A 26,200-nucleotide genomic window follows, 5' to 3' on the forward strand; every position below is an offset into this window, starting at 1 on the left:
TGAAAGTTCCAGGGTAAAAAAAAAATCAGCTCAGAGTTCATAAAACAATGGTATCATTTGTTCCCCTGTCATTTCTAAAATTTCTTCATGCTCTCAACTGTTTATTTACCCAAATAGAAGTTTGAAAAAAATTACTTTTCCCCCTGTAGTCTGTTTTTCGTCCCTCATAAGCAACATTTTGGCTGATACTTCAGCAGACAGTCTTCATTATCTACATAGAAGATGTATGGGTAGTCCACAAGCAGTATTATTTAAATATACAGATCTATATAGCCCAAACAATATAATTAAACACACCAACTCAAAGCATTCTAGAAGCCCAATTTTCTCCATCTTCTATTTATATTAATTTGAAAATTCATTAGCCAAAATACTCTGATATCTAAATATGTCCTGTTAGTTAATTAGGCATTGATAGAAGTTTAGAGAACATATTCCACTCTTGGACATTGTTAATGGCTACTCTTTCTTTCCTGGTTATAAAAGCAATACATGTTTATCAAGGAAAGCTTGGAAACTATAGAGAAGAATAATAAAGATAAAAATCAGCTTTAATCCAAAGATCAAATTAATTATAATCAGTTAATAAGTTAAGTCTAGGGTGAAAATAGACTAAATTAAATAAGATTATTTAATTTGAAAAACTGCAAATCAGTGTTTTGATAACTTCACTTATGGGAGTCATCAAAATGTTTCTAAAATGAACACAGAAACCTAAGAAATCTTATATAGATGAGCAACTGGGCTTCAACCATTACATTACACTACACAACATTACATTACACAACCATTACATTACACCACACCTAAAACACGTCAGGGGCATCACGTTCTAAAAATTCAGCTGAATAGTTTTAGAAAACACTTAAGATCTTACGGCTTGTGGGGATCGTCTTTACACTTAGCTTTGAGAAGAGTGGGAAAAACAGATTAACTGAGGTTCTGAGGAGAACTTTAAGATAGAAGTTAGATACAAATTCACCAAAAGTCACTCCATACTGACAAACAGAAGTAATTGGTCTATGAGTATACAAATGGAAGAGAACAGGGAACTAGAATGCATGATGACACCAACTCGTTGAAATGCTGTGGGCAGGTATTGTTTAGTGAATTCACTAGTGGACAAACTGTAATTAAATTAAAAGGACCTAAGAGAATTGAAATGTTGATGAATTGTACAAATAATTTAAAAGTCATATGGTCTTTTATCCAAAATGTTGCTGAAACATGGGTAACAAATGTGGTTGTAACTACTGGATGGGAAAAATAAGCTCCAATATTTATCTTATTCCACAAGTAAAAATTAATTCAATGTAGATCACAGACTTAAGCATAAAATCAATAACCATAAAAATACCAGAAAAAAACCTGAGAGAGAATTTTCATGATCTTGGTGTACACAAAGATTCATTGGACAAAGCACAGGAAGTACAAATAACATGAAAAAAACAGACAAAAAAACTGAACAGATATATCACAAGGTGAGATGTATGAATGGCCAACAAACATATTTAAAGGTAGTGAATATAATTCATCATTAAGGAAACAGAAATAAAGGTACTGAATGTCATTCATCATTAAGGAAATATCACACTGAGATAACAATACATACCCACTAGAATGTATGAAATAAAAAGACTAACAAACCCAAGGTAGCTAGATACAAAAAGGTACATCCTATACAATTCCATTTACATGAAATCTAAGAGCAGACAAGCTAATCTATGGTGAGAGCAATCACCTGGGGGCAGCAGGCAGGTTGTGACTGGAAAGGAGAATTTCCTTAAGGAATGGAAATGTTAGTCCTAGTTTGGGGTGATGGTTACACGGTAATATAGAATTGTAAAAGCTCCCTGAACTGAGCAACTAAAATGTGCATTTTCTTGTGCTAATTTTAAATGTACAAATTTGTATATTTACTTATATTACATACATGTACATATTTATATATATTCTTTCTCTGTATATAAAACATATATATATATATGTAGTCTAAGAAAAAGTACTGAGTTTAGCTAAGCCTTCTTTACACAATGAGTAACTTAATAGACATACATATACTGAGTTCCTAGCATGTGCTAAATTACTTGTTTTTGTGTTAGAAATGAACATATCTTAAATTGGTTTAAATGTTCCAATACAAATACTATGATTAAAGTAAAACACTCTTTAAACCTCCCTCCTAAGGAATGGTAACTTCTCAATTCTCTGATGGTAACATTGTTCAGTACTTCTTCTGCGTACAAGATATCCTATATCTTTTAAAAATAGAATACGTCCCTATTTGCAGAAATGAAAACTGCAATTACTTTATTTTAATAATTATTAATGTTTGCTGTCAATTACTTTCTATTTATGTGCTTATACATTTTAGAATACCTTTCTAAAGCTAGATAGTTAACCAAGGCCTCAGAAAAGCACCTATACAACAGATTGTCAAATCTTGGTCACACTTGATATGGTGCTATACTTGGATGGTCAGAACTGTCCTTGGCTTCTCTGCCTAAATGGTATTTGTGAGCAATACTTAGGTTGCTACAGACTAGAACATTTCCAACAAAACAGTGCTAATCACTTGCAAAAGAACCACTGAATTTCAAAATATTTCTTTGGTAGAGAAATGCTTACTGTCTTCCGCCTAGATTGTCATGCCTGAGTCATTACATTATCTGCTGCATTTTCTTGATAGGAAATTCCATTTCATGATAGCAAATCCTCAATACTGTTGTTACAGATATTTCAAAAGTATGTGCTATTACAAATTCACGTGCTTCTTTGTGATTTCAAAATTTCTATATATATAACAACTGCAAGTTCCAGGCAGAAGAAACTGTTATTAAACATACACAATGTACCAACAGTAGGCAAAACACGGCCCAGAATGTTCCGATTTCTCCAAATTCCTTAGTTCTTCTAAATTCAATTAAAGAAAACAAGTCATCTTGATTTAAAATTCTCTGAGTCATTTCTTATCATAACCAATAATGATCTAAAATTACTGTTTTTGCATGTATCTAGAATTATAATAAATGCCATGTGTCAAAGGAGGTATTACTAGAGTAATTTTCATTATCTATAGAATTAGTTCACATAATACATTTAATGGTCTGTTACGTGTTTAGCTGGCGAGTTTCTACATTTACTAACCCCATAATTTTATATTAGAAAATTATATTTCAACCTACTGTTTTTATTTTGATTAGATCCAAAATATATTAATTGTGGCACATATAGTTAATAAATGAGCCATTATTTCTCCAAGGTGTGTAAAATACATACATAATGATGCCAGCTGCATTAAATTTTCCTGCCAAACAGGAAAACAATTAAAGTTGTGTCAACTATAAAGTCAGGATTACATTTATTTTAATAAAAGGAAAAGATTTACCTTATTATTTTTTTTAAACTTCAGACATGCAGTTATGTGAATGGTAACCTAATGCTGACTGTATAAAATATGAACTATGTAAAGGTTTTACAGCTGGTTTTGATCAGCTTCCTTTGTTTAACATTAAAAGTTAACTTCCAGAAGACACATACAAGCTACAGGTAATGACTACCAGATGGAGATGTTCTTCCTGTTACTATGTCTGACATCATAGAGCATACGCTATATGAAGGGAAAAAAACAACTTGGGCAGAGATTCTGATGTTTTCTGTGGTACAGATAGGCTCTCCCCACCTAACACTGGCCAGCAAAGTCAAAGATTCTTTAGCGTCAGAAGGCTTTTGTACTTTTATAATAGAGTGAAATAAGGTTACAATCAGCATACATGGCCAAACGTTTAAAAAATTTACATGAACACTTTTAATTATTAGCTCTTCCTTCCTGTCAAAGTGATTAAGTTGCAGCCTATTGAGTAACATTAACGTTTGCTTACAATCAGCTCAGAACAAAAGGTTCGCTCTCCACTGCATACGCCATGCTCCCACACCATATCTTGTAACCATCTAACTTAAGGTCAAGCCCTGGGAGTCTAAATGCCCAGTATCCTAGCAGGGTCCCCAACAAGAGTCTCTCTGCCCCAAATTATTCCAGGTACTGATATTAGGTTGTCATCTAAAAACAGCAACTGAAAAAAATAAGGTCAAAACTTCAAGAGACTCTCAATTTCTATTAAATATGGTCTCAGAGTTTTAAAATTTCTATTTCCTTTCGTTTCTCTTAATGGATGCTATACTCCCCTCAAAATGAACTACCCCTTTTTCTCGAACTATTCTCCTATCTATACCTTCCACTATCTAGCTCCCAGATTATTTCTAGTCTCTACGAGATCAGACAACATTAATTCCTAAGCCCAGCACAAAAATTATTTCCTTCATAAGGTTTTTCCTGATTCTTAGAGGAAGAACTAATTTCTCTCTCACCCACTGTAACATCTCATATACTGCATCTTCGTCAGTAGTATATTCATTTAATAATTTATCATATCCTCTGCTGGACTATATATAACCTCTCCGGTAAGGTATCCATAGAAGTCATCCTATATGGTACCTGTTGAAGGTTTTAGCCCTCATTGTACCCCTAAAGTACAATATAAGACATTCAGAAGACCTCAATACAGCTGAGCCAAAGGAATGACTTAAAATCAGGTTTTGCTTTGCTTTTTGAGAATGTCTAAATTATAAAATAATACCTTAATCATTTTGTAGAATACCAACCTACCTCACATTATATATTAGAAAAGCAAATCCTACTATATTAAAATTCTTCCCCTAAGTATAACCAACAAAAATGTGTTTATCAAAATACCTGTACAAGAATATTCACGGGAGCACTTTTAATAATAGCTCTAAATTGGATTAACCCAAGTATTTATCAAAACTGATATATAAATTGTGTCAAATTTATACAATGGAATGCCATCTTGCACGAGAATAGCAACATGATGAATCTCACGAACATGATGTTGAGTAAAAGAAGCTAGATTCAGAAGAATATACACTGTAAGATTTCATTTATATTATTAGATCCATTAGAATAATAACCAGGTTCACTAAAATCCTCCCTTGATACCACAGCCCCTCTCAGTCTTTGACGGTAAACGGAGTGCTGATAATAATTATGCTAGGATGATAGGCACCAAGCAGGACTCCCTGAGCAAGCCAGGATGCGTTTATACTAGTTTTAGAGCAAAAATCCCTTCAAGATTGACTATTACTTCTGCCTTCACTTTCTCATCTCCAGTGCTCTTGGTAATTAATTCTAAAAAGACTTTTTGTTCCCACCACTGAATTGGAACTATTCTTGCCACAACTTATCAAATGCAATAATCGACCCACTGTCCTCATTTTAGTCAACTTCTCAACAGGATCTGAAACACTCTCTTCATTTGGCTACCAGGATACCATACAGTTGGTGTCACTCATCTCCTGGCCTGTGTCTTCATTTCTTCAACTTGTGTGTGTTGGGATACCTCCTGGGGCTGCTCTCCAGTCTTCTCTCTTCTCTTCCTAAGAGACCTCATACTACCTTATATGACTTTAAATCCCATTAATAATGCCAATGACTACAAAATTTTTATCTTTAGCACCAACCTCTCTCATGAATTCAAGTCATATATTAAACTGCTTACTCTACTCCTCCACTTAGCTGTCTTACAGGTTTCTCAACTTTAATATGATAAATGCATTTAACACATAAATGCTAAAATTTGGCCCCAAACCGCTATTCATCCAGCTGTTCAGATAAACATTCTAGAGGTCATCCTTGATTTCTTCTGTATCGTCACATCTAATATCCACTCTGTTATTAGCAAGTCCTGTTGATACCACCTTCAAACTAAAGCCATACTGGACCACTTCTCACCACTACAGTGAGTGAGCGACCAGAAACCACTCACCACTACAGTGAGTGAGCTACCAGAAACCACTACTGAAGTCTCTTAACCAGTTAGTCTCCCTGCTTCCACTCCGAAACACCTACAGCCAGCTGGAGTGATCTTTTAAAAATCTTAAATCATCCAGACGGTTCTGGGGATCTGCTGCACAACAATGTACATGTGGGAAAATACTGTACTGCCCATTTAGAAATTGCTGGAATGGTGAAAAAAGAATTAGTGAACTTACTTCACTTGGACAAAAATATTTTTGAAACTCAAGTGCTTTTGTTTCAAAGTCAAATAAATTCTAAAAAAAAAAAAAAATACCCTTAAATGAGAGCACAAATCACTCCCCTACTTATAAACTTTAGCAGTTTCCTATCAGACTTTGAACAAAATGCAACTCCTTAGCAAGATTTATCAATGTAAATTAAACCTTTTAAAAACTTCTGTCCGGGGCTTCCCTGGTGGCGCAGTGGTTGAGAGTCCGCCTGCCAATGCAGGGGACACGGGTTCGTGACCCGGTCCGGGAAGATCCCACATGCCGCAGAGCGGCTGGGCCCGTGAGCCATGGCCGCTGAGCCTGCCCGTCCGGAGCCTGTGCTCCGCAACGGGAGAGGCCACAGCAGTGAGAGGCCCGCGTACCGCAAAAAAATCCCAAAAACTTCTGTCCGTACAAAGTCAAACAGTGAAAGTGACACAGAGAAACATAATGCATGCATAATCTGGCCCCTGCCTCCCTTTTACACATCATCTCCTACCATCTGACCCCACTCACTTCACTCCAAATGCCCTGATATTTCTGTTCTTGAAGCACATTCCAGTCTCAGGACCTTTATACCTCCTGTCACTCAGTCTAGAATGCTCTTCCCCTAGATCTTTGTATGGTATTCTATTCAACATTATTTAATTTTTTACTCAAATACCATCTCCTCTGAAGTAATCTAACTTTACCTCTCCCTTTCCTTATCCTGCATTATCTTCTTCATAGCAGTTCACATTATCTGATATTATTTATTCATTTATTCATTATCTTTCTTGCACACCAAAAGATAAGCTCTATGGGGGTAGGGGCTTTATGTACCATGACATCCCTAACGCCTGAAACAACGCTTTGGCACATTCATCAGTAAATCTTTGATGAACCAATGAATGATGGAACCCATGTGAGGCTAACAATCCCATCCAGTCTAACTCAACCTCTTGTATATACAGTATATTGAGGAGACAGGATTTTACTTATATCAGAATCCACATAATTATAGACTATTTTTAACAGAGTTCTGCCTTGAGAGTAGCAATATAAAATTGCAGTAGTTGCAGAATATTTTACTATTGGGCCTGATAAAACATTAAACCAGAAACTATGCTAAAATAACTGCCTGTCCCAGCAGTTTCGACCAATTTTTGCGGCTGGAACAGAAAGGGGAAAGAGCCAGGTGAACTTCTACTCACTTACATGTGAGTGTGATGCCTTTCTTTAATTTTATTTGGGCTTCTAAATGAAATAAGCAACTTGAATAAAATGGGAGCCAGTGAACTTATAAATTTTAAAAGTGCCACATTATGCATTTTAATTAAGTGCCTGGGAAAAATGTGATTTGGAATCCTACTGCCCTGACTTACAACAGAAAGACTTAAATATTTTACTAAATATTCTGAAGTATCTATACACAGAGAATCACTGTATTTATGTACGTTATCTACTACTGCTCCAATCTTCATGCAACATTAATGGATGCTGATATTCCAAATTAAAAACTTCAACACATTTAAGCCAAGGAAAAACCATGTACTCCACAACTGCTACCTACTTCATTACGCATTTTTGTTATATCTGACAAGGTCCTTTCACGTCACATAGTTAAAGGGACCGGGCACCTCTTTTCCAAGAACTTGGTTGATTTGGGGGTGAACTTGATGATCCTGAAAACACTAATTCAGAAATGTATTGAAATCCAACCCCCCAAATAATGTGAGAAATATATTGGAAATTATTAAAAATGAAGAAATGGTAATCAAAATTCTTTTGTAATTTCTTTCTACATTTCTTTATTCTTATCATTTCTGTTAACCAAAACAACATGAATGAAGACCTCATTAGACACTTATCTCAAGCATCAAAAACAGTATCTATCAAATAGCAGATGATAAATATAAATTATAAATATTAATTATATAATAAATATAAATTATATATAAAACAACAGCTTATGTGACAGAGTTCCCCTCTCAAAGTTCTTAGATTACCTAGAAACATCATAACTATTACTAACAATAAATCTAATTCAATCATGATTATCTCCTATATTTAAAATGTTTGACTTTTACTTACGAGAAAATTATATACTCCATTGAAAGATACATTTCTATATTCAAATACTCTGAAGTTTGTAGCAAATTAAATTAGAAATGACTTGAAATTTACTCTTGTCACTGACTTTGTAAATACTTAAGCAAATTAAATGTTCAAGCTTCTTTAAAATTTTCATTTTACCAATATCATTCCCTACTTTAATAAAAAATATAAAAAATGAAATGAACAAATTTCACTATGTGCACTGGTCACCTGGATTTCTGGTTTATGCTTACTGCATAAATAAATTTTCTCCAACTTATATATACATTTTCACTTAATTGCAGATAATCTGATACTAACCTTCTAGATCTTTAAAGTGTATTACCAGAAAGGCTGGAGTACTTAAATCATCCTTAGGAAGTCACAGGAAATAGTAAACACATAACATCACAAGGTCACCCATTACAAAAATTAGAAACTGTACAGCATGGTGACCATAGTTAATAATACTGTGTCGCAAATTGGAAAGTTGCTAAGAGAGTATATCTTAAAAGTCCTCATCACAAGAAAAAAAATTTTTTTTAACTATGTATGGTGACGAATGTTAACTAGACTTACTGTGGTGATCATTTTGCTATATATACAAATATTGAATCATTATGTTGTACACCTAATATAATGTTCTATGTCAATTATACCTCAATAAAAAAAATCAGAAACAACTCAGTCTTACTTCCTGGTCAACTACTAATATCAAATCTTAAATGCTTACATGATTAAATGTGATTTGTTACCTCTATCACCAAGGAACAAAACTCACAGAAACAAAACCATCCACTTGGACTTGAAGGAATTGTGTACGTAACAAAGCACTGGGGTCTTAAGAATCTTGGTTCTAAAAACCTCCTCAAGTTCCTTTCACCTCTAAAACTCCATGCTTCTTTGAGTTTTGCTGTGTTCAAAATAGCCTCAGCAATTGATTCATAATGGTGTCATATACATAACTAGAAAAAATTCTGTCTCACTGATGTTGAAAATAGGAGTTATTGGTCTGTGAACAGGTGCACTGCTAAAAAAAAAAAAGAAGTTTTAATGTAATTCTAGTTCCAGAGCTATTAATAACTAAATTTCGATATTCAAGATATCAGGAATAGTGAACACTAGGTGTCAGTGTAAGAAATGGAAAAATACTTTTAAAAACTTGTTTCCAATCAGGTGTATAACAAAGAAATCAAAAACAGCTGTGACCACATTTACTTATAATTGCATAATTCATTTAACAAGCTCTTTAAAACAAAAATTCCTGTTCCAAAACCATCAAGAGTTTAAGATCAGATTAAGCTGATTATTAGAAGTTACAAGTCTTTTGTAACTTCAGTTACATAAAGCACAGAAAGTACTTTTACTTTTAAGAATACATATTTTGAAGAATGGTGTTAAATACAGGTGTAAGTATGGAAGTATTATGTTGCATGACTTTAGTTGGTAGAAAACAATTATTTAAAAAAACAATGCTGGATGATTAATTTGAAAATACTGAATTTTAACTTTTTCCCCGAAGTCTCCTACATAAATACCAAGGCATTACAAGTTAAGATGCTTAAAAGGTCAATTCACAGAGAAAAGAACACAGGAAGGATGATTGACTCTCCCCAAATTTTGGTACCTAGAGGTTGTAACTTAACTATGAATGCTAATACTGATAATAAAAACTGCATCTATTAACTATAACAATATTTCAGATAAAAAGCTTTCTCTATAGACTCTTCAGGGTAAAGATTTTCAAAACAGGTTTTGAAAATATTATTATTAGCAATAATCACAAAATATAGTGTCTCATATTTTATAAAGTATATTCATAGTAAATACCTGATTTAGGCCCCAAAATAATTATATAATAAATCTATACTCATTAGCACACTGGTCATTTTGGGGGCTTGAACTCTCTTTTCTGTCCTCTGAACCCTCTCTCACCTACCCATTTATCCATTTCTCTGTTTTATCTCTCAAACTCCACGTTACTATCTACTTAGTAAATCTTTCCATGTGTTTTTCAAGCATGTTGGGAAACTTTTTCATACAATATTCTAAAAGTCATTCATTTGGGGGAAAGGAAAAAACTAAACATAGTAGTCATCACTAAAATACAAAATGTTGGGCCTCAAAAAATCATTTAGGAGAACATTCAAGTATTTGATGGAGAAACTCTTGTTTCACTGACAGTTAAGTTCTATTTGAACTGCAGTCATAAGAGGAGAAAGCATGAAGCTTATGGAAAAGCCTTCTAGGTCCCAGGATTCAAACAAAGGCAATTTAAACCACTCTGTATCTGATGGTTTCTTCTCAGGGACATAAAGTTAGATGGGAACAGACAAGGAAGAACAGGGAAATTCACATATAACAAATGATCTAAACTGATATCTAAGAATTTTAAGACATCTAAAGCATACCAGGAGTGAGAAGTAGAAGTAGGAGAAATCAAGACAGAACTGTATATAGTGTGACATTCAAAGCCAGGAAAGTGGCCCCAGAAATACATACAGCATATGATTCTTCAAGCTCTCTTCTGGCTCTTTTAGTGTCTTTGCCCTTAACACTGTGTCACTCCAATTGTATAGTTTTTTGATTAGAATTTTGGCTGACATTAATTAAATCATGTTTTCATCAACAGTGTCGATGAGTGCTAAGCCGTTTATGTACATCATCTTATATAATGCCTACGAGGTAGGTAAATTCCTACAGATGAGTAAACCAGGACTCAAAGGGATTAAGAAGTAATGCTCAATAATGCATAACTAGCAAGTTATGAAGGAAGCCAAAATTCAAACCCAGGGATGTCTGTCTTCAAAAGCTTTCCACTCTACCAGCATTTCCCAGCTGAAGGTTCAAAAGCTCTTGTGGGTTTTGCAAAAGTAACCAGGAGAGTCACGTTTAGAACAAAGACTAGTAAGTGAGAATATGCCAAATTGGTACATCTAAATGTACTCAGAACTCAGAACTTCTACCTGTTTTTTACTCAAACACTGATGTCCGTCATAATGGATTTGATTGATATATTGTTTTGAATTTGTTTATTCTTACAGATACAGGATTTAATTTACAGCCATAGTGGATTACTGTTTACAGATGGCAAATGCAGTTCAGAAACCTGTCACCATCCAACTCAGAGGTAGTAATATCTCTCGCCTAAATACTTCAACATCCTTCTTCAAACAGACCTCTCTGGAAGTGGCATCTTGAGTCTTTCACTACCTTATATAAAACAGCCAGGTTATTTTATTCACTTTCCTGACTGTGCCACTTTCTAAAATCTTCAATATCCCCAGCAATCTATAGAATTACATAAAAATTCCTCAGTTTGAAATTCAATGACCTTGAATATCTAGTCCCAACCTTCTTTTTCATCCCTTTCTACAGAATACATTTAAGAAACGATTATATTCCAGTGGGAAATCCACATGGCTTGATCAAGGCGATTTCATATAAACCAATGGCTAAATTTGATTTCTTGGCATAAAATGCAAGCTCTGGGCAATTTATATGATATTTAAAAATAGGAATTCTACTCCTGACAACATCTAACACTTTTCTTCTTGAAGCCAATGACCAACGCAAGCAGCAAATGGTAAATTTCCAGAAAAGTTCACAGTATCTTAAGTATCTTTTTTGAGTATGCTTTAATCTCTTCTTTCTTAACATTTAATCACCTTTGTTCAGAGATCTATCAAATGATGCCTACTTTAATGTTATAAAATTATTCATTATGCCCAAAATGTTTTGCTGGCTATTACGACCATTTCTCACATTGAAGAATGTTACTTTTTCTCTTTACAGACTTAAAATACAGTTTATCTTTATAAGATACTTGATATTGAATTTGTATTTTCCACACCAAAAGAAGGTTCTACTTACTTTTCTTGGGGCTTCTCTTTTCTAACCATTTCTTTTTGTTCACTATTCTCCATAAACCCTCTGCAAAATATGAATCTATTCTGAAATCAATACTTTCACTACAGAGAACCACAGAATACTCAAAAGTAGAAGGGAGCTTAGAGATACACAGTAAATTCAGTCAGTAAGTACCAGAATAAAAGAATCAGAATTTTTCAACCTAAAGACTCCTCAAACTCTCTGAAAAAGAAACTACTTGAATTTCACATCTCCTATTTTATAAACTGTGCGACTTTTGCCAAATTGCTTAATCTTTCTGTTCTACAGTTTCCACACCTACAAAATATTTTCTAACTATCCAGGTTTATCGCAAATATTAAGTAAAATGTTTATTATAAGAGATGTCATTCTCAAAGTATGCATAATTGAAAGTTTAAAAAGAAAATATACTTTAAAAAATTTCTTAAGGACATTACTAAATCAAGGAATCTTTATACAAAGTTTTAGGGAAAAAAGTTTTTTGATCTTTTAAGAAATATATGCTATATTATATATAACTAAATTTCCAGATTAAAAAAAATAAACTTTATTATTGAGAGACATCTTTCTAAGTGTATCACACACTATTTTTACTATCAAAGAGTATCCTGAATGTATCAATTTTTTCTAATTGTTTCAAGCCTTCAAAATGAATATCAATCAATATACTGGCTGTATATAAGAGTGATGGTCTCTACAACCAAAGAAATGTATTAGGAGACGTTAGGTATTTAAATGCATATTTTCTGGAATATAATTTATAAATTGTTCTCCTAGACCAATTAGATACTATAATTTTGTGTAGTTGTGTTTTTTAGCAATCATTTCCCTCTTAGCTCCTACACTCTCCCAACTTCTTGCTGCTTCTTATCAGCACCTGCCTCCACACCATTCTCCTGCATCTACTCTACTGTGAAAAAGAAAAATGTATAAACTTTTAGATTAAACCCACTCTGAGTAATAAGCATGATTACAGTAGTGTCTATTGCCTTTCTGTCGCTTACTGTCAGATTCTTAGCTGGATTAGAAGTGCAAAGTCAGTAAGACTCTACTAATAATAAAACATTACTTTCAAAGTTAGTCTCAAAACATTCTTAACATGTTCTCTTAAGCCTTTTCTAATCGACACATTTATTTGATGGACCTTATTCCTCTTTCCATTCACTTTAAAAATCTGAAGTCAATTTTATATCAGTCTTCAAACATAAATAATATCTTTTGAATTTCAGATTATCTACATCACTTAGAATTTCAGAACCACTTACTCTAGAGAAGTATCTAAGGAGAGTTAGTGCATTCGTAGGAAACAGAATGTGATTTATAAATTCATCGAGAGATATAAAAATGACTAGAACGTTTGAAATTATAAGCATAAACAAATGGTTCCCTATCACAGTCAGTAATATAAAACCCCTAATAAAACATCAGGATGAATGTGAATATCTGAAGGGATAAAAAACATACTTAAAAAAAAACTGTTACATGTTCTTCAAGTGTAGACTAATATATAATACTTGGATCTGGGAAATAAATAAAGCTGTCTAATGATATCTATATAACACATAAGGCCATGTCAAATTGGGTTAAACTACGTTAGAAAGCTACATAGAAATAATAGCTGTTGTTTTTTTAAACCTGGAAAATGGCCTATGTATCTACAATAAAATAATATATAAAAAATGTTTAGGAGACTGGTTGGCACATAGTAGACATGAACTAACTTTTATTTCCTTCTTCTCTACATAATCTCCACACTAATCAAGAGAAACAGCATCTCTTGGAAAAGAAGATATAGGGCTATGAATAAATAAAAGACTTTCAAAGACCTTGGAAAAGGTACTGAAGAACAGGAGTCTGAAAACAAGTCTCTTGGTTCAGATACAGAACAGAACACAAAATGTGATGAAGGAGAATACGGTAGTTGGGAGATACTTGCCAAAGTAAAAGGCATTAGAAGAACAAACAGATAGGGGAGGAGAAACTCAGTGCCTGCGAATCCAGATGGGAGGTTAGATAGTTACTCCTCACACATATTAAGTTTATTCTTTACTAGTTTTCATAAAGATTATGAGAATAACTTTGACAACCAATTCATATACACAGAATTCAACAGATCGCATGGTTTACTACTTGGCTGATAAATTTATATAGTGAAAACCCAGTATGACTTTTAAGTAGAATGGTAGATAATTATATTCTGTGTATAAAACAAAGTGATTTTTCTGATATTTAACTGTGAGTAAATAGAGAAATAAAAGTAGCTATACAGCCATCAAAATTATATTATTTTTTGAACTGCAAAAATGGGTATTATCAAAAGCATATTATTGACAGCATATAATATCAATTCAGTCACACAATTTCCAGCTGGCACAAATCTGTACCTATTTTAATTAACTGATGCAACTCAGTCTGCAGAGAGGGTATTTTATGAATGGTCTGCATGTCTTTGGTAAATCTGAAATTCTTGGAAACTACACATTAGGCATTTAATAGGAGCTGCAGCCAGAATTGAGTTTCAGCACAGGTCAGAAATCCAAACTTGGCATAGGATCCAAGTAGCCAGCAGAGCTTAGCTTAAGTTAGGTAACAGGATACTAGCTGACCGGCAGCAATAAATGAAGAACACTAAAGGAAAAGCCTTGACACACATGGAAAGGAGGGAAGACACTGTTCTATACCTCTGCTAAGAAAACCATGTATAATAATATGAAACAGTGCTTTTAAATTACTTGGAACTATAAACAATTTGTACTCTGAGATTCTCTTACCTTGAAGAGTTGAACAATTGACTATTAGTAGAATATACTACAGGAAGAAAAAGAAGACATGCTGAGAGTTGGGAAACGACTGGAAATTCTTTCCTGGTTGGTCCTCTAGGTTATGCCTGTAGCAAATTACCCAGGAGAATTGGCGGGGACAACGTAGCTAAAGAGGCGATCTACTTAGAATATGCCCATTTTGTGTCACAGATTAAAAACTAAATATCTGTCATCTGCAATACAAACATTATTTCTTAAAAAAGAGAAGATACAATACTATTTCTTGAGGTATGAGGTAGTAATATGAGGGAAAATCCAGCTAAGTAACAGAAAATATTAAGAGCAATCGATCAGAAACAAGTGCCATTCAAAGCAATTAGTAAATTTTCCACAATACACTCTTTAAAAAGAAGCAAAAAAGAAGCAAAGGAATCACTTTTCAAGACATACAATGTTCTACATTTTGAACAATGCTGTGTGTGTATATGTGTGCACGTGTGTGTATATTCCACAAAGCAGGTGTGCTTTCAGTCTGTTTATGCTAAACATGTGGTACTTCATTTACTCTACAGTAGAAACAGACAAATAAGCCACGAATTTTTTCCCAGACGGTATTTGTGAATTTCTCTGTCCCATCCATGTAAACACAGAGTGGTGTGTTCCGGTTTGCTGAGTTACATATCCACGCTCCGACTTAGTACAAAGTCTGAATGTTTAGTCAGCTAAAAGACTGTTTCCATTCTGTGATTCATTAGGTCCCCATGGTACCTCTACTTCCTTTACTTTATGCAATCACAAATTATATTAGTTTGTCCTATTTTTATAACCCTTATAACTGAAGTTCTGCACAGGAAATTCTATTGCTATTTTAAAACATATTCATAAACCATTACTGAGGTGACATAAGTGACAGCCCCACAGAAGTGGTGATGAGGACTGAACATTGCCTTGCATGAGATCCTTCTACCAGGAAGATAAACTGTCGAATTAAAAAGCATTACAAGTAAGTGGGGTGGAGGAAGGGATGACTCAGTGTATGCTAATCCAGATGGGAGACTTAAGCAATCACTTTTGACACATATAAATATGTTATTAATTTTCATAACTAAAGACTATTAGAATAACCCTGAGAAAGTGGTTCTGATGTGAAAACAGTACAACAAATTGAGGAGCTTACTAGTTGCCTGGTAGATTATATAGTGAAAATCCAATATGTTCTGAAATGGAATGGTAGATAGTTACACTTCGTGCATACAATGACAAGGGTCCTCTGATATTTAATTTTGAATGAATAAAAAAATGAAAGCAGCTATATAGCCATCAGATGTCATGACAGTTTTGGAACTTGAAAGGATATTATTATTGACAGTATCATAATAGCAACTCTATCACACAACTTCAAGTTGGCATAAATCTTTACCTATTTCAAATAGATGTAGCTCACCCTGTGGAGTGCGAGAAGAGGGAAGCTTAGGATATGAAAATGTTTGCATCTTTCTGGAAAATTTGAAAGGGCATTTCAATGGATTTTTTCAATCCAATTCTAATCTAAATCATGCCATTAAATAGCCCTGTTATCTTAGAATTAATCACGCTAGTAACCATTTACTACTACTAACTTAGAGAAAGGGTACTAGGCCTCAGAAACTTCACTAAGTCTTTAATATACAATATATCTAATTTTTATGACCCTCTATAACCACTGTAAAAAGTAAATATTAGTATTGTTATTTTACAAAATAAGAAAATTAAAAGTTTTGAAAACTCTCTCTAGTGACAACTAATTAGTATTGCACTGAATCATAAAACTGCTGATATTCAACCATTCATGACTTAAAAAAAGGCAATTTCATTTGGTTCAAACTATTATATAACAAATAATTTCTGAAGTATAATTCAACTTTAAAATCCTATGACTTTAATATTCTAACTTGTTCTTGAATAAAGTGAAAAGCTTTATATAGATTTTAAACTATATGTTTTCATGATTTAACATATTCTATAATCTTCATGCAGAACTCCAGTGAAGAACAGTTAACTGGAGCCTGAGCTGGTCACAACCTAGCAAGTGGAACAGAGTAGAGTTAGGTGGAATCACTCAGACTGGAAGGCAGGCCTGGCTGAAGAACTGAGAAAGAATCAGGGGTAGGATGAGAGGACACAGGTCTCAAATGGGAATCATAGGTCCAAGAAACAAGAGACAAAAGATTTAAAGAAAACCTCTTCCCAAATGAAACAACATGCAACCGCTGGCAAAATGATCCAAGAGACTGAAGAATGGATTTTCTTCCCCTTTAAAGTTTTAGGTTAAGGTATTAAGGGCCGGCAGTTGAGGAATGAACGAGTCAACTGAAGTTCTAGCTCACTACCCCAGTACTTAAAGGTGCTTTTTGAACAGGAGACACAGCACCACAGAGGTTGTAAGAGTGGAATCACTTTCTTCCCTTCTAAACAGGCTGCAGCAAGAATCTAAATGCTTTTTATTTCTTCTATAAGTTGTGTATTCCCTTTGATAGTACACTATCAAAGCACTTTGACAGATCACTCTGGCATTAACAGAGCAAAGTCATAGGGGAAAAAAGTATATCACATAAAAACAACTTCCTTATTATATTTGTCTATGAACTTCTGTGACATACATAACACTGTTTCCACAGCTTTTGAGGAAAACTAAAATTCCTTTAAAAAACATCATTTTCTTCCAAAATTAAAAAGTATGTTTTCTTGAAAAATTGAAATTAAAGATGGATATGGGAAATACAGCAACAATATGCTATATAAATCCACTGACACTGAATACTTTCCTGGTTAAGCAAATGAAGCCAGCCTGGTAAAAACCAGGTAGAAGTGGCTCCTGAGCTCAGATTTCCATATTAAAAGACATACCTACGCTGTCAAACATTCCAATTTTAATCTTTCAAGAATAGCCAGAAATCCTAAGTTTTTATGTAAAAGTGATCTAATTTTAAGATGTTGGCAACTAAATTTCTATCTTAATATAGTGCAAGTAAAACCAGATTCTATGCTACAGCTATGCATACTCCAAGAGTTTTTTACCTCTATTCTGATGCTTACTTTCCTCAATTAAATATAATAAATATATTAAATATATTTATTTGAATCCTATGAAAGATTTAACATATATTTTTATATAGACATGTGTATATAAAAACAAGAATTCCAGGCTAGATACCTCTTGTCAAAACCCCCATCTCTCCCTGTGAATATCAGCATTACCAGTTACCATAAAGTTTAAAAATTAATTTATTTAAAAAAATTTTTAAATTCAATTTATTTAAACTAAAAAACAGTTCATCCCACTCCACCCCCTGCCTCTGGCAACCACCAATCTGTTTCTCTGTTTCTATGAAGTTGATTTGTTTTTCTTTTAGATTCCACATATAAAAAGGCTCATATGGTATTTGTCTTTCTATGTCTGTCTTACTTCACTTGGCATAATATCCTTGAGGTCCACTCACGGTATTGCAAATGGCAATGTTTCATTATTTCTTATGGCTCAGTAATATTCCACTGCATAGTCATACCACAATCTCTTTACCCATTCATCCAGAGATGGATACTTAGGTTGTTTCCATATCTTGGCTACTACAAATAATGCTGCCAAGAACATGGGCATGCATACATCTTTTTGAGTTAGTATTTTCATTTCTTTGGATAAATACCCAGAATTGGACTTGCTGGATGATATGGTAGTTCTGTCTTTAATTTTCTGAGAAACCTCCACACTGCTTTCCATAGTGGCTGCACAAATGCACAATCCAACAACGCACAAGGGCTCCCTTACTCCACATCCTCACCATCACTTGCTATTTTTACTCTTTTTGATGACAGTCATTCTGACAAGTGTGAGGTGATATCTCATTTGGTTTTGATTTGCATTTCCCTGATGGCTAATGATGGTGAGCATCTTTTCAGGTACATGTTGGCCAGCTGTCTGTCTTCTTTGGAAAAGTGTCTATTCAGATCATCTGCCCATTTATTAATTGTTTATTTTTTGCTATTGAGTTGTATGACTTCTTCATATATTTTGAATATTAGCCCCTTATCAGATATATGATTTGCAGACATTTTCCTCAATTCAGTAGGTTACCTTGTCATTTTGCTGATGGTTTCCTTTGCGTGCACAAGCTTTTTAGTTTGATGTAGTCTCACTTGTTTATTTTTGCTTTTGTTTTTGGGGTCAGATTCAAAAAATCATCGCCAAGACCAATGTCAAGGAGCTTAGTACTTATGTTTTCTTCTAGGCATTTCATGGTTGTAGGCCTTACATTTAAGTCTTTAATCCATTTTGAGTTAATTTTTGTGTACAGTGTAAAAGAGCATCTAGTTTTATTCTTTTGCATGTGGCTCTCCAATTTTGACTGCTTTCTCATAAATTAATTGACCATATATGTGGGTTATTTCAGGGCTCTTATTCTGTTCCACTGATCTATGTGTATGTTTTAGGCCAACACTTGTTAGAATGGCTATTATGAAAAAGACATGAGATAACAAGTGCTGGTGAGGATGTAGAGAAAAGGGAATCCAGTACTTTAAAACTGTTGTGCTATTTCCTTCTAGTCTCCATATTTTCATGAAAATTCTGCTGTCTTTCAAATCATTGTTCCCCTATGGTAATAAATCTGGGTGCTTTTAAAATTTATATTATGCCGTTCATAGTCAGCAGTTTGAACATGCATTTCTTTGGGCTCATCCTTTTTGGAGTTTGCTCAGCTTCTAAAATCTATAGATTTATGTATTTTAGTAAATTCCAGGCGTTTTCAGCCATTATGTAATTATACAGAAAGCCTATTTGCAATAGCAAATAAGAAGGTTAAATACTTAGGAATATATCTAACAAGAAATACGTGAAGCCTATAAAAAGAAATGTTAAAGCACTCATGTAAGACACAAAAATAGTCTTGAAAAAATGTAGACATTCCTTTTTCTTAGGCTGACTCAACATTAAGATGCAGTTCTCTTTAAATTGATTTATAAATTCACACAATCCCCATAAAAATACCAGCAAGTTATTTTATGGAGCTAGAAAATTCAATACTAATGTTCACATGGAAAAATAAACATATAAGAATAATCAGGAACACACTGAGAAAAATTAGAAGGGGCGTCTAGCTGTAACAATCTTTAAGATATACCATAAAACCAATATAATTTAAAATGTTGTATTAGCACATGCGTAGACAAATAAACCAGTGGTATAGAATATAAAATCAGAAATAGACCCCAATACATATGCTAATTTAGTAATGATAAAGGAGGCATCTCAAATCATTAGGGAAAGTAGATACTTTTTAACAAATGATGATGGTATAACTGGGTAGTCATTTGGAAAAATCTATAGTTAGATCCATATCTCACACAATAACAAGAATAAACCACAAATGGTTAGGAATCTAAATGTTAAAAATGAAACCATACAGGTACTAGAAAACAATATGGATGAACTTCTCTTTAAACTCAGTATAAGAAAAGTGTTCCTAACTATAACTCAAAATCCAAAGGAAATAAAAGATTGATGCATTTGACTACATTAAAATAAAAATACTTGTATGCCTCCCCAAAGCTCATAAAAACAAAAGTCAAAAGATAACTGTAACCGACACAGAAGAAGAATATATTTGTATCATATGCCACAAACAAAGGACTGATATACCTAATATTTATGAGACACAGGACCAAAAACTTGATAGAAAAATGAGGAAAGGACATGAAAGCGTTCCTAGTGGCCAACACTGAAACAACTTGAGAAATAAAAATAAATAATAATATTACTGCATAATGAACAAAAGAATAAAATTTAAATACACATTAGTCCATACATACGTACATTAAAAATTTAATAAATAAATGGTGATAAAGAATAGCTATTTCTTTCAGAATAACTGCAATTAAAAGATAAAAGGAAAGAAGAAAATAGAAAATCATTACTATGCAAATACCACAGTAATAACGGTCTCAGACTACACCCACTGATGAATGTTAAAATTAATAGGCAAAATTTTTCAGAGAAACAGTATTTACATAGTAACAAAATATCTCCCACAAGACATTTATTAACAACAAAATGAAAAAAAAAAAACTTCACTATAGTGGAAAAATTCAACATATACCACTTTACCCGAGTTATCAAGGTTAATTTAAGATCACAAACAACACATCAACAACATGAACCCACTGATATGATACAGTGAGAAAAGCCCATCACTTCTGTGGTATTCTTGACAAAAAGGCATAGCCACATTCTAACCATAAGAAAACATTAGACCAATTGACAAAGAAGAGCATTCTACAGAATAATTGTCTAGTACTTTTCAAAAATGTCAAGGTCATGAAAGACTTTAAAGAAAGACTGAGGAACTATCACAGGTAGAAGACCACAAAGACATGACAGCTCACTACAGTGTGTTATCCTGGATTAGCTCCTGGAACAGAAAAGGGACACTAATGGGAAAACTGATGAAATTCATATAAGGTTGGTAATATTATTAACAGTATTGTACCAATGTTATTCCTGGTTTTGATAACTGTACTATGGTTATGCAAGATGTTAACATAGGAATGTGAATTGTATCTGAGAATTCTCTGTAATATTTGTGCAATTCTCTTTCCAGACATCTAAAATAAAGAATAAAAGTTTTTTAAAAAGTTCTGAAAAAACTATACTGATATAATGATAAAAAACAGATCAGTGGGGCTTCCCTGGCGGCGCGGTGGTTGAGAGTCCACCTGCCGATGCAGGGGACATGGGTTCATGCCTGGGTCTGGGAGAATCCCACATGCCGCGGAGCGGCTGGGCCCGTGAGCCATGGCCGCTCAGCCTGTGCGTCCGGAGCCTGTGCTCCGCAACGGGAGAGGCCACGACAGTGAGAGGCCCGCATACCACAAAAAACAAAAAAAACAGATCAGTGTTATCCGAGGTCAGGAGTGGGAGAAAAGACTGATTACACAGGGTTACAAAGGGATGTTTTTGGATGATGGAAATATTTCTATATAATGATTGCGTTGCTAGTCACATGACAATATTCATCTGTCAAAAGTCATGCACTGGTGAAATTTTGTTACATGAAAATTATACTTTAATACAGCTGACAAAAAAAGAATTCCAAATGTAAAAAAAAAAAATTCTTAAAAATATCTTGGGTTGTGATGCCAATATAAGTGGAATGCAGAGGAGAGATACCAAATAAGATTATATGCTCTTACCAGGTTAATTAACTGAGTGTGTACTACATCTTCTACCAAAACTGCTGTTTCATGAAGAGGCCTCCTAGAATCACCTAGAGAAAACCTGCAAAGAAAATCAAACATACCAATATTAAGGACTGTAAAACTAAGAAAGGCAAAAGTGAAAAATATTTATCATGATACTGTTTAATAAAGTACAAATTGTCCTCTCAAATGACAGAGTACGTATACGATTTTCTATGGACAAAGAATTGCATCTTTCCTACATAAGCTGAAACTTCCAGAGAAAAGTGCAGTGTCATCAATGTTATTTCTTGACTTGTGTAGGCATTTTTGAGGGCATTTACTATTTCAAAATGCAAAATTTTAAAGACAACCACTTCATAATATTGGCAACCAGAAAACTGTTACCATATCCAAATAACCAATACAGCTGGCCCTTCATATCTTCAGGTTCTGCAGGTTCCTCAGATTCAACCAACCACCAATTGAAAATATTCGAAATAAAAAAAAAAAATCCACAAAGTTCTGAATAGCAAAACTTGATTTTGCCACGTGGTGGCAACAATTCACATATCATTTACATTGTATTTACAATTATTTACATGGCATTTACTACGTATGAGGTATTATAAGTAATCTAGGGACAATTTAAAGTATATGAAAATTTCCCCAAAGAAGATATACAGATTGACAATAAAAACATGAAAGGATGCTCAACATCACTAATCATTAGAGAAATGCAAATCAAAACTACAATTAGGTATCACCTCACACCGGTCAGAATGGCCATCATCAAAAAGTCTACAAACAATAAATGCTGGAGAGGGTGTGGAGAAAAGGGAACCCTCTTGCACTGTTGGTGGGAATGTAAATTGATACAGCCACTATGGAGAACAGTATGGAGGTTCCTTAAAAAACAAAACATAGAACTACCATATGACCCAGCAATCCCACTGCTGGGCATACACTCTGAGAAAACCATAATTCAAAAGGAGTCATATACCACAATGTTCATTGCAGCCCTATTTACAATAGCCAGGACATGGAAGCAACCTAAGTGTCCATCAACAGATGAATGGATAAAGAAGATGTGGCACAGATATACAATGGAATATTACTCAGCCATAAAAAGAAATGAAATTGAGTTATTTGTAGTGAAGTGGATGGACCTAGAAACTGTCATACAGAGTGAAGTAAGTCAGAAAGAGAAAAACAAATACCACATGCTAACACATATATATGGAATCTAAAAAGAAAAAAAAAGGTTCTGAAGAACCTAGGGGCAGGATAGGAGTAAAGACGCAGATGTAGAGAATGGATTTGAGGACATGGGGAGGGGGAAGGGTAAGCTGGGACGAAGTGAGAGAGTGCCATGGACACACATACACTACCAAATGTAAAATAGATAGCTGGTGGGAAGCAGCCGCATAGCACAGGGAGATCAGCTCCGTGCTTTGTGTCCACCTAGAGGAGTGGGATAGGGAGGGTGGGAGGGAGACGCAAGAGGGAGGAGATATAGGGATATATGTACACATAAAGCTGATTCACTTTGTTATACAGCAGAAACTAACACACCACTGTAAAGCATTATACTCCAATAAAGATGTTAAAAAAGAAAAAGAGACATGGGATAGTCATAAGTAGATCACTTTCACTGAATTTCCTTGTCCAAGATTCACTTAGGAAGGCAAAGTGGGTTATTTTGAGGGGCATTTGAAGAAAATGCTAAGTTTAACATTACCATGGAAGACTATGTGTGTAAATATTACAAATAATAATTCTGTTTATTAAAGTAAAAAAAAAGTATATGGAAAGATGTGCATAGGTTATATAGTAAATGCTATGTCATTTTATATAAGGGACTTGAGCATCTGACGATTTGGGTATCTGCAGGGGGTTCTTAGAACCAATCCCCCTCAGACACTGAGGGACAACTGTACAGTAACACAATAATAGCCACGTAGAAAACTAAAAAAAAGCATGTGATGTAATTAAAATGAAAACTGCTAAGAAAAATGCATGTAAGTGGTGTAAACTATTATTTCAAATTATATACAAGCAGATTATCAAGAATGGATGACAAAGCTGATCTTAAAAGTCCTCTTCTCAATTTTCATATTGTGGACTAGATGGTCCTGGTAAAGAACATTTGAAAATATACAGTAATATATTAAAAACTTATATTTAAAGCATACTTTAACCAGCACTAGAGAGAACGAAAAAGAAGTCAGAGAAAATGAGAAAACACAGTTCCACAGGATAAGAGAGCCCTGGAGCCAAAATTTATTCTGAAAGCATCTACTTCTTTATAGTAGCCTATAGCTTGGATTTCAACCAGCAGAGTTTTCAAGGTATAGGAAAGAACGCTGGGACCTCAAGAGAGGTTTGAGGAAACTACTCTGAAGTTGAGAAAAGCAATGCCCAGATGGTGATACTTTCAGTGTGTGAACTAGGAAAATACCACTCCAAGGAAGGCACTTTGCCTGTCTTAGCCCAGGCTGAGTGAAAGAGAAAAAAAATGTGGTATTGGCACAAAGAGACTATAGGAAAAGAACAGAGAGCCTAGTAATAAACATATAATGGTCAACTGATTTTCAATAAGGGTGGCAAGAGCACCCAATCTGGAAAGGACAGTCTTTTCAACAATTGGTGCAGGGAAACAAGATGTCCACATGCAAAAGAATGAAGTTGGACTCTTACCTTGTACCATATATTAAAATAAACTCAAAATAGATCAAAGACCTAAAACTATAAAACTCTTAGAATAAAACAGAAGGGGAGATCTTCATGACTTTGGATTTGGTGAAGGTTTCTTAAGTGTGACACCAAAAGCACAGGCAACAAAAGAAAAAAATAAATTGGACTCCATCAAAATTAAAACCTTTTATAAATCAAAGAACACTATTAAGAGAGAGAAAAGATAACCCACAGAATGGGAAAAAAAAATGTTTGAAACTCATATATCAGATAAATAACCAGCATATACAAAGAACGCCCACAACGCAAAAAAAAAAACAACAACAAACAACCCAACTTAAAAATGGGCTATAGACTTGAATAGATATTTCTCCAATGAAAATAAACAAACGGCCAATTTCAAATGAAAAGATGCTCAAAATCATTAGCCATTAGGGAAATGCAAATAAAAAAAACATGAAGATACCACTTCAAACCCATAAGAATGGCTATTATCAACAAAATGGAAAACAGTAAGTGTTGGCTAGGATATGGAGAAATTGCAAATGCTGTACATTGCTGGTGGGAATGCAAAATGGTGCAGCCACTGTGGAAATGTGCATGATATGTAGACACCACCCGAAACTGAACAGCTGTAGTGTTATAGTCCCCTTCTGGAACATCCCTGAAAGACAGTGGTAAAGGGAAATCCTCCCAGTGCACAGAACTTAACAGCAGTGCACTGAATTGTTTACTTGAAAGAAGAAATAGTTAGATGTGTAATTTTATACTGATTCATGGGCTATGACCAATGAGTGGCTAATGGTAAGGGACATGGAAGGAGTATGTTTGGGAAGTTGGGAAATTTGGGGAAGAGGTTGACAGATGTCTCTAAATAGGCAAAACAACAACAACGTGAAGACGTCAACTATATTTCAATTTAAAAAAACTAAAAAAAAAGTGAAGGTATCTGTGTCTTGTGTGAATGCTCATAGGTGACCTCAGCAAAGGAAGATTTTAACAATCAAGTGGATACCATCAGCTTTTCCCAAATCACCCCATCATTGCCCAATGGGCTATGAACAAGGTGGCTGTGGTGGGAAGGATGGGCTTCCACTCACCAAGGTCACTGCTGAGTGTCCATCTGTCAGCAGCAGAGATCAACACTGAGTTCCCTATATGGTATCATTCCCCAGGGTGATCAGTCAGCTACCTGGTAACAGGCTGATGCCATTAGACCACTTCCATCATGGCAGTGGAAGTGTATTATTCCTACTGGAATAGACACTCTGGATATGGAACTGGCATCCCTGCATGCAATGCTTCTGCAAAAATTACCATCTGTGGACTTAGAGAATGCCTATCCACTGTCATAATATTCTATACAGCACTGATGCTGATCAAGAAACTCACTTAACAGCAAGAGAAGGGCTACACTGGGCCCACACTTATGGAATTCACTATTCTTAACATGTTCCCCACCATCATGAAGCAGCTGGTTT

The 26,200-nt window shown here is 34.3% G+C and overlaps 1 protein-coding gene across 12 annotated transcripts in view; it reads right to left on the reverse strand.

The window, feature by feature from the left end:
- The window catches only part of SUPT3H (SPT3 homolog, SAGA and STAGA complex component), a 448,516-nt gene that overhangs the window by 205,674 nt on the left and 216,642 nt on the right, over positions 1–26,200 (reverse strand). For all 12 annotated transcript variants that reach the window (XR_009565771.1, XR_009565773.1, XR_009565769.1 and 9 more), the window contains one exon: positions 22,038–22,122. Coding sequence is in view for 5 of the 12 variants with exons in the window: in XM_030870554.2 (XP_030726414.1) it covers positions 22,038–22,122 (85 nt within the window). In the remaining 7 variants the exon portion in view is untranslated. The remainder of the gene's footprint in view (positions 1–22,037; positions 22,123–26,200) is intronic.

Source organism: Globicephala melas, chromosome 11 (genome assembly GCF_963455315.2).
Source record: "Globicephala melas chromosome 11, mGloMel1.2, whole genome shotgun sequence".
Classification (NCBI taxonomy): domain Eukaryota; kingdom Metazoa; phylum Chordata; class Mammalia; order Artiodactyla; family Delphinidae; genus Globicephala; species Globicephala melas.